The 10,905-nt window shown below is 37.9% G+C and overlaps 1 protein-coding gene across 4 annotated transcripts in view; it reads right to left on the bottom strand.

Annotated features, from left to right (window-relative positions):
• The window catches only part of CAB39L (calcium binding protein 39 like), a 62,404-nt gene that overhangs the window by 13,651 nt on the left and 37,848 nt on the right, over positions 1-10,905 (bottom strand). For all 4 annotated transcript variants that reach the window (XM_027648670.1, XM_027648678.1, XM_027648694.1 and 1 more), the window contains 2 exons: positions 6,858-6,976; positions 1,243-1,411 (listed from right to left, as the gene is read on the bottom strand). In XM_027648670.1, the coding sequence (XP_027504471.1) occupies positions 1,243-1,411; positions 6,858-6,976 (288 nt within the window). The remainder of the gene's footprint in view (positions 1-1,242; positions 1,412-6,857; positions 6,977-10,905) is intronic.

Raw genomic sequence — 10,905 nt, 5'->3', positions numbered from 1 at the left:
GAACTGAGTCCAGGAGCACTTTTGCTTACCACAGACAAATATTCTTCTGAGCATAGGGTAAAATGCCACAAACAGAAGACTTAAATATATTTCAGTTATGTTGCATTTTTATAGAGTCCTACACTGTACTATTACTTGTCTGTGCTTCTAGCTAGTTTGATTTTTGTAAGATTTACCTAATGGACACCACAACATTGAAACTTAAAATAAGGGAAAGATGCTGCTATTGATTAGCTGGTGGTGTGAATTGGTAATCCTGCTCAAGTCATTACTGAAGAATGCAAAAAAGACAGGTTTCAGTATATGTGTAATCACTGAGCTGAACTCTAACGATCCTTACAGTTATTCCAAAGGTCTATCTAATCATGTTTCTAATTAGCTTTATAAAGAAAGAATAAACAATGTGTTTCTATGACAGCAAGGAGCTCAGTGATAGAAGAAAAAAAGGAGTTACATATATATTTAGAAGTGTATTTAACTAAAAAGAATTTTCCCCAGCTTTCTTAAATTGTTTTTCAGAAATAAATAATTCTTCCCTGTACATTAAGCCCATGGCACCAAATTTTGCTCAAAGACTATACTAGTCCCTTAGGGAATGAGGATGGTCACATACAAACTCCAAGAAATTTGGCAGGCTTCACCCAACTTCGTTTTTAATACAAAACAGACTCTATACAGAGTCTATGCAGTTCTTCCACCTACTCAGCTTTTAGCAGTACGGTCCTTACACTGAATCATGGGTCACAAAAGTAAGATTATGAATACATTGTAAAATAATCAGCAGGCATAGCATTAATCTAGACCTAACTGCTGAACTCAGAAGGGACAGCAAAAATTACAAGGATTTCAAAAGTTACTTTTAAACGATGCCTTCTGTTGTGGTTGTGGTCACAATGGGCAGTGGTTTTGTCTGCGGGGGAAGGTAGGGAAAGAAAAAGGTCATGCACTTTAGAGGAACTGTATGTAACATATGATTAATTTGAGTTTTAAACAGTTGTATGAAAGACCTTGGGTTATCAAGATGAAGAACGTTAATTAAATATGGGTTTCCATTCCTCTAAAGGTTCTTTGCAGACTTGATCACTGTTGTGAATCCTGTTACAATCAGACCAAGAATTAATTACATCCTTTACTGAACTATAAAAAAGCCACCCAGTTCAAAGCAACACAACACTCAGTGATGACTACTGATGGAGTACCATTTTTAACACAACATTATGGTGCAGGTATTGAATCATTTACCTTGAATGTAGCAAAGGCATCAGAAGCAATATCAAATGTTGACATTTCCACATATTTAAAAAAGTCTCGGAACTGTTCTGAAAAGAGTATGATTTTGGCCAAGGGTTCATGTCGGATACACTCTCTCAGCATAATTCCACAACGTAAGGCAATATTTGGGGATTCATATCTGAAGAATGAAAAGAACAGAAAATATCAAAACACAGAAGAACAAAGATAAACAGACACTTTTCTCGCAACAGGGAACTTCACAGCACAAAGAACGCACGTGGCCAGAGGGTACACAACACACAGAGGGCAGCTCCCAGCCACAGCACTGTACCCAGCTTCAGGACCTCAGCCCAAAGCCAAGGAGCAGATGGCTGCCACAATTTTTCATCACAAACCTCTCTCTTCCCAAGCCAAAACACATTTTGGTGTAAATTTATTTTACACCTCCTCTCTGCAGAAAGACTGTGGGGAGTGTGTAATGTTTCAACAGAGCTCCTTCACCCTTTCAGATTTATGAAAAAGTAAAGCCCATACAATATAACAATCTCCCTTTTCAGATTTAATTCTGAGCTCCTCATCTTATCCAAGAAAAATGTAACACCTCATGGCCATTTATCACCTCCCACTGCTCTTCTGGAGGACATTCCTCTAGAGTATTAATGAGGAAGGTAAGAGTCTATCAAGGCGGTCTACAGAGGATTAAGCTTTCAGCAGCTCTGAAGATATTTTTTTGCAGTTTATGTGGAATTCTCCTCAATCCCTCCTCTGCAGAGGCTATGACTTTGTTCAGGACACAAGTACACAAGTTCCTCAATTTATAATCCTGTTATGGCATGGGCACTGCAAAAGCCAGGAGCCAGCACACATCTCGATCTTGGGAGAGGAAGGGAAGGGGGAGGCAATTCATATCTTCTTCTGTTTCTATAAAGTCTTGATTTCTTTAAAGCTGAAATTAATCTGAAACAAAACTGTTAGAAATACATTTAAAGAAAAAAAAAAGGAAGGATTAAATCCAACAGTCAAGAAAGACTTAAAATGAACTTCTTCCAGTAATCTTTGGTCATGTGAAACTGGTGAAGTCCAAGGGGACAAGAAAGCATGCTTCGTTTCAATAAACTGGCTATACTATATCAGAACTGTGCATTATCACCCAGAGCTTATCAGCATCATTTTTCCTTTGCACAATTAATTCCTATCACTAGGCCAAAAGAAATCAAAAAAAAAAAAAGGAAGAAAAACACAAAATGCCATCTGTCCTGTGAGTGGGCCCTCAAATTTACCACCAGCTTGCAATTTAAAAGAATGGTAGTGTTTTCCAAGCATACCAGAGCTGCATACTTCAACCTAGTATCAACAATAGTTGGCTTGATGAAAAATGAATTGCTATTCAGAACAGGCAAATGAAACTTCCCACCCTCAAGGAAATGCAGGCACTCCAGCCCCTATTTGTTTTGGTTTGGGGACATTTGCAAACTTGAATTTATAACTCTTTAGACAACGGAAATTCACTGATATATCCCATTGAAGCATCAACTCCATTAACAGGAACACTATTTTCAAGGAAAAAAAAGAGGGAGAGCTGCTCCTAGGAGTGCAGCCAGGAAAATATTTAGTAGTTGGCTAATGAATATTTTGGTTGGAATAAAAGCAAATTACATTGTTTCCAACACAATAACTTTTAAAAACATTAAGTATCAACAGAATCATTCTTAGTCAAATGCTCCATTATCTGGAAGTGGGTTATGGACCTTTGGCTGTTCATATAAGCAAGGAAAGTTGGGTTTGGCTCCTGAAATATGCCTGGAAGAAGTTTACAGGCTGCCCAGTCATAACTAGCATGTTCTCTGCATCCACACTTACATGCAAAGCCACCAGGCAGGAACGATAGAAATGTTTTTGAAAATCACTTCTAATGAGCAATTAGTGCTCTATGTTGATGTTTTTCCACAGCAGAAAAAAACCATCGAGTTCTTCTGTTTGGATGAACTTACAACCTAAACAAACCCTCACTCAGTGACTACTGGGGGCAACCAGATAATGAAACGATGGACTTGAAATATTTCAAAACACTTGCAGTGGAGGTTGAAAGAGGTAAGACAGAGCAGAGACGGTCTCAGTGTAAAGGGAATCATTCTTGCATGGTTAGTGCAGAAGACAGTACGAGGTGAGGAGCTCTAACAGGAGATTAGGAAGGCATCAAGCCTGGGAGACACCAGGTCTTAACAAACATATATTCTGATCTGATTTGACATTAATTTGTATGGCCTGGATAATCTAGTATATCCGAAGATAAACTCAAGGGGAATTCTGCCAATATACCATTAAAGCTTTAACTGCACTGTGATATGAAGAGGTCATCACAACACACATCAGAGCAGTGTCTAGGTTTGAGATAGCATGTGGCTTGATATATATATTCACAAAAGGGCTTATAAATTTGTCACTAGAGAAAAACAATGCAAGTCCCATAAATGAAGTCCTCAACAGTCACTGTATGGGAGGGAAAAATATTCTAAATTGCAAGGGACCAGAGTTATGTCTGGGCTAATGCAATACGCTGATGCCAGAGAAAAAAACTGGCCCAAACACGTCAGGTTCTCTATATGCACCAGATTTCTACTCATTTGAAATCCTACTCATAAAACAAAGCCTGCACACACAGAAAATAAGATACTATTAAACCAAGTCCTCCTGCAGCAGGAAGGTCAAATAACCTACCAAAATGAAAGAAAGTGAAAAAAAAAAGAAAAGTAGGGAACTATGTGCTGTGTGTTTTCTGAAGCCAAGAAGCTGGAAGGAAGCAGGCAACAAGTAAAACGAAGCCTAAAAGGTAAGAACAGTTATCTAAAGCTGGCACTGCCGCTGCAGTATTAGGCAGGAAATACTGGGTGTGATCTCTGATTCAGGATCCTTCTTGCATTAAGCCACAAAAATGCAACCTTTTGCTGTTGGGAACTGTCGTGGGGAGAGGAAACTTTGCATCCAACAGAAGTAAAACTATGAGAAGCCTTCACAATAGTCCTGGGCCATTTCTTCTACAGTCATGATAGAGATGGGTTTTTTTTTTCTCTTCAGGTAATGTCATGATGTAATGTAACAAAAGGGAATGGTACAAGTCAGCCAAATCCACTTTCCTTTAAGTAGATTCTGATTTCCTATATTTCATTTAACATTGGATAAATATATATTTATCTAATTAGATAAATATATTTTATCTAATATAAACAATATAATGCATTTAGCATTAAATAAATATGAAAACATCTTCAAGTTACATTTTGAAGTGATGGTGTCTAACACAAGGTGTGTGTTTCCCAGTTCCCACTGCACACACGCATTGCACACTGTGGGCATGCAGCTAGTTGTGTGTTCAGGGCCTGCTCTTGCTGTAGGCACATAATTCAAGAATCATTTTTAGACAGTCCCAGCAGCAGGACACAGGCAGATAAGGCATCATCATGTTTGACATCACTAGGTTGTTCTGCAGTAGCTGCTCAGGCACTACTGTCAGGGCTGGACAGGACTGACTTCTGGACTTCTGCTGATGAATTCAACAGCACTTTCTAACAAGACACTCCAGAAATGGCAATTCTGATACAGTGCAGTGCTGCAGAGAGCTAGTCAAGAAATCACAAACAAGGAGCCTGAGGACCAAACTAACACTGACATGCTGCTGCATGCATCAGGGATCTCCAAAAAAGCACCTAAGTGATGCCTTTTAAATACATTCGCTGAGAGAGGTCACTTGCAGTAAAATGTCCATCAGCAGCACATATGCATAACATAAAAACTTTACTATCATCTTAATGTTGTTGGTTGTTACAGATGCCAAAGAAAATCTGGGTCATGACCTAAAAATATTTTTTATCTTTAAATAAAGCTCATACATATGGTAGCAATATATGCACAACATGCAAAACCAAAATGAGTGAAAAACTGAAAAAGCAAAGACAGAGAAAAGGGGAAAAAATGATTGAATCTATATATGAAATTGAAATTGAAGTTGTAACAATGATGGAGAGAATTATCATTACTGTCCCAAAACGACTACTTTGAGGTTTATATAAATAGTGATTTTTAATGAACTAATGAAACCAAAATCCATTTTAACTAGCTTACTTGTTTCTTTTCTGAGCAAGCCAGTGTTTAGGAACTCAAAACAAGTCAAGAGTTTCAACACTGAAGCTAAATCACAACAAATCACTATACTTGTAAGAGCAAGACCCAGCTCAGCCCAGACACTTGCATGGGCTACCACCACTCTGCCCTGCCAGGAAAGCAGTGGCCAAGAGCTTCGCCACCACACTCAACCACAAGCTCACTGTTCTTGAGATCCATGGTAGTGACTAGTTCTCTCAGTTACTTTTCCCTTACTCAGATGTGCTGGAATGTGGCCGCTTCCAAAGGAAACACATTTTAGAGGATTCCTGCGCTTATCCTTCTCCTGGCTGTGGTCTGCTCCTGAGAGAGAGGGGAGGCTGGCTGAAGGAAATTTTACCCTTGGGGCTGCAGCCTTGTCATGCACAATCCTTAGATGATGCTAAAGTATTTTCCTGGCTATGAAGCAAATGGTAAAAATGCAAATCCTTAATCTCAAGAGCAAGAAAGACACTTAAAAAAAATCATTCTCTTAAGAACTATTAGTTTAAAAGGTTTTGAATGGCTGCTGCCAGTGTGATCATAGAGCTACTATGAGAGTTCACATTGTTTCAAATTGAGCAGCTAATAAATGCACTTATTTCCACATCAGTTATTTAATCCAAATGACATATATTCTCTTTTCCTTAGGGAAAAATAAACGAAATCCCAAAGTCAAAAGAAAATTGAGCAGAAAACAGTAGACTTCAAGAGCTGGAAAAGCAAAACTGGTTACTGAACAAAAGGTGCTTTTAGTTAAAAGTAAAGGGGACAAAAAACTCATGTGCTTTAGGTCAATACTTGTGCACTCCTGAATACAACTACAGCTGATGTCCTCTCCACACAGGAATCTATTCCCTCTCCTCGACCAAGTTATCTTGGGAACCACCAGGTTCTGAGTCCCCAAGGTCAAAAGACCAAAAAAAAAAAAAAATTTAATGCTGAAAGTTGTGAAGTTAATTACAGAATTAATTAACAACTTAAACTGAAGTTCACTTGTGGCCACAAGTATTGTGTGAGAAGTCTGTCCCACAGGCACAACTACTCTTTTAATGCATTTTTGCTTCTCTCTGTTCTACCACACAGTGGTCCAGTTTGACTCTAGTTATTTACAGACACCCCTGCTGGTCACTCTTGCAATGCAAAAATGTCTAAATGAAACTCAGCATTCGTCAACAATGCTACACAAGAGTTTAGGGCAAGAACTGAAGTACACATTACATGGGGAGCAGTCAAAAACAATCAGCACATAATTATTTCAACATGAAGTTTGGCAAAGAAATAATGGTCAAATAAAATAATCCAGTCAATAAAAAGTATACAGTTACATAGAAAGAAAGTCAATACGAAAGAAACAAAACAAGAAATCTAGAACAAGACCTGAAAATCTTTTTTTAAAAAAAATTAATAGTGAGAAAGTAGATCAACTGCAATGCTGGCATGTTCCAAGCAATGCTCTTTAATGGAAATAAAATTAAAGCACCTACCCTTTTAGAAGCATGAATAGGATATGCGGATGGGCACTAATGTGTTCCACTGTAGGGCTGCGTGGGCCGATTTGTCTTCTCAAGATGTTGTTAAATATCTGGGAAACATCCTTTTTGCCCTGTTAAAAAAGCAAAATATATCTTCGCTTAGAAAAACATGGACAAATGACCATTTACTATAATATCTATTTAAAGTAGAAATGAAATTGCAAACAGAACAAGTTAGCTTCAGGTATTTTTGGGCTCTTCACAGCCTCACTATCTCATTTGTTGTTTCTTCAATGTCACAAGAAGGTGTTCTTTGTCGGTGGCTCTGAAAACAATGATCACCCCTCTTCCATTTACACCTTTCTTTTTCTAAATGAGGATATGCATTCCTCTTATTCTGTAAAGCAAGTCCCTGGCTATTTTAAATAGCAACACTGAAACACCATAAAAGCAAGCCACTACCCTGAGTCAAACATGTTTTTGCAGTGTGTACTATTGCTCCCGTAGCCCCCAAATTTAAGTTGTCAAGCTAGTATTAATACACTGCCCCACTGCCTTGACCCACAAGGCTAAAGCTTTGCATTAGTTAAATGCAAACAATACCAAGTGTGATTGGGTTTCTGAAAATCAGGGTTCAATTTAGACTGTGCTCACTATTACACCATGAAAAATTAAATAATTACTACCGATAAAATGGCTGCCTCATATATATGCCTCTGCTTTAGTCACAACTAAGATCTTTCACTTTGTCTTAATTTCCTCCTGTATACACATACCTACATAATCATATTTTATCTTCAAAAGCTTCTCTGTGCAAACAGCTTTTCAGAAAGTCTTTTCAAATTATGTTCTATTCAACCACAAGGTTTGCCAATACATCTTGCATTAGAAATCCTCTTCCTCCCCCATCACTTTCCCCCCTGGCCACAGCAGACAAATTGATGAGTGAAATTAAGGGAGGGGAGAGACTGCCGCACTAATGACCAGCAACCAAGGCACTGAGTCAACAGCAGGTCACTATGCACAGGGTAAGATAAAGCAAAAGGTTACTTGTAATCTGTACATGCTCATTGATCTGTCTTGGGAGGACAAACATTCCTTGGCAGAGAACTTATTGAATGTTTGAAGCCAAGGAGCAGATAGTTTCACACAGAGGAGAATTCCCTGGTTTCACCTCTACAAATAAATCACTGCTGAGAAACACAAAATATTCTGCTTTTCCAGCCCATCTGGCTTGGAGACTCAGAGATTTGGGGACTCAGGGAATTAAACAGGAGAATCAAATCAGAGCAGGCCAAGCCATCTGCCTTTATCTGCAACACTTTTTTTTGACCCTTGGACATCCTTTCAATTAGGTTAATTCTGTATAAAGTCATCCCATTCTCCTCCATCTATAAAACATTCTTATTGTATGCCTGGAATCCTGTGATCCCCAGTGGCTTCAGCAGGTACTCCAAGATGAAACCAATCCAGATAAAGAAGGATTGTTGAAAGAGTGAGGTAAAGATGGCCAAAAATTTAGTGATCCTCTCTGCTATGTCAAATTTTATATTAGTTACTTAATATTGGGTGCATTGCAGCATTAGATGCAATAGCAGAGAGGAGACAAGATAAATAGATAGATATAGATATATATGTATGCAATTATATCTCATTTTCTAGAGATCCATGAAGGCAAATCTCCCTGGCTTCTCCAGGAGGGAGTGGAGGCAGATACGAGGGAACCAAGACAGACTTCCCTCACCACCATATATGAAAATTGTAGGAATACTTTTGAAATACTTCTTACTTGGATCTGCAATTCAGTTTTGCCTTATAATGAAATATATATGGCCACTGAAGCACAAGGTAAGGCAGCATGAAGAGAAAGTGCCTAGACATGAACAAGAAAAACTGCCAAGGATGTGTCATATAAATAACAAATTGCATGATACCTATCCCTTAACTTAGCTCCCATTTCAAGGTAAAGTAAGGGAAAGATTCTAACATAACCAGTACCAGGCTTGCAGTTATTTACTGCCTATTTTAGAGTCTATACAGCTTGTGAGCCTTTAGGCTTACACGCAGTTAGTAACATCTACATTTTTAGTTGACTTTTTCAGTGTGTACACTTTCCCCAGTTCTTCAAAGTTCAACAGTAAATTTCGTATTATAAGTTTCTAAAAATTCAGTCTGATTTTGATTCTGAGCTCCCGCCCAAACCCAACTTTAGTGCTTCTTAACAATATCATCACCAAAATTAAACCATGTTTCTTGAGTGGCAGAAGTAATAAAGCTGTGTTTTCTATGGATGTGTGATGGATGTGTGTGTCTCCCCTACACAGTCTTTGAAAACACATAGTCAAAAGGAAGCACAGCTGTGAAAAACTGAGATCCAAGTGGGCAACAGGGTCACTGAGGAGTAGACAGGGAGTCACGACAAAACAAAGTAACCTACAGAAACATTATTTCCTTTGGAAATTTATGTATTTTATGATTTTGCCTTCTACCATTATGTATGGATCAAAAAAACAATTTGCATGTTATAGAGTGATGAAATTGCTTCTTAAACAAAGAAACCAAAATACCAGCTGTGGCCACCAATATAACAAAATGGAAGCAGAAGAGTTCATAAACTGGAGAAGTCAGTGGGCATATGAAGACAAAGCAGCACATACTCTTACTATCCTCTTGTTCGATGGCATTTTGTTTCTAGTGTTTTGCCAAAAGAGTATGTATAACAGCTTTGCTAAATGGTTGGAAAAGTTTTATCATGGGAAAATCTATTTTGCAATTAGAATCATTAAAATTGTAATAACAGTAATTCAGCAACAGATTAGATATTTTATTCAGTGCTTGCATTTAAGGACTGTGCATTCAATATGTCCATACAGATTTTTTTTTTCTGATAGAAGCAATACAGACTGTCATGTAAATTAAAAAAATGCGGTACTGTCCCTTCTGTGCTGACAGTATCTTCCCCTCCCCCATCTCCTTTTTTCTTAAAAAGTTTTTAGGGGTTTGGGTTGATGGGGTTTGAGTATTTTTGCAATTATGACACAACAGTAACCAGAGGTGTCAAGGAAAAGACAAAGGAAAAGTTCTCAATAAATTCTAGTATTAAAATAATCCTCCTAAACTTAAGACCTGAGAAAAGAGTGAGAGAACTCTACTAACAACACTTTCAAAAATTAATACAATATAAACAAATAAGTCCTTGAATTCTAGCTTTACTGGGCGTGGGGGGAAGAAAGGGAAAAAAAGAAAACATAAGTCTTCCATTGTTTCTCCCTTTCATTCAAGTACAAAATGGAAAGAAAATAACTTCAATATAAGGAAAAAAAACTTCCACAAGAAAGTGACTCCCACAAAAGGGGGGCTCTGAGAGCATCAGAAGATCTCTCTGAGAAACCGATTTGTCAGTTCAGTGTCTGCCTATAGGTTGGGTACTGCTCCTGCTTCAGACCTCAGTGGTGGAGGTTTGGCTCTTGGGAGCTGGGGATTTCTCTCTGGTGCTTGGACACCTGTAACAATTCACTAGCAGCCAGGAGCCACATAAATCACAGAACTCATAACAGCAGTCCCTGGGGGGACACTATCCCAGCTGACTGCAGACCACAGGAATATTACAATGAACTGACAAAGTTTCTTCCCAGTCCCTACCAGACAAATATCAGTTAAAAGGGTTTATATCTATGCTGAATTACTGCAGTCTTTTCCACTGTAACTCTTCTTCTTCTTACTTATAAGCAAACATAGTTGTCTTAGCAGTTGTCTACTACATTTTTGATATTAACAATAAAGCTGGTAAGAAGTTCCACAAAATACATAATTATATATATGTATATATATATAATTAAATTATATAATAGATTCAGATTAATCCTTCTAAAAAAGTTATATTCCTTTCTTCTTTTAATCCAAACAATTAAGTGAGGGCCACCCAATTTACCCTGCTGTGAGTTTTTAACAGATTTTTCAACTCCTTTCCTCTCAACTAAACTATTCTAATTTTTTTCAGTCTTTGCCACATGAGATCTTCCCATTCTTCTAATTATTTTTATTCCATGTCCCTGAACCC

The sequence above is a fragment of the Corapipo altera genome, unplaced genomic scaffold, assembly GCF_003945725.1.
Source record: "Corapipo altera isolate COAL_440 unplaced genomic scaffold, ASM394572v1 0, whole genome shotgun sequence".
Classification (NCBI taxonomy): domain Eukaryota; kingdom Metazoa; phylum Chordata; class Aves; order Passeriformes; family Pipridae; genus Corapipo; species Corapipo altera.
This window is presented reverse-complemented; position numbering and strand designations above follow the sequence as displayed.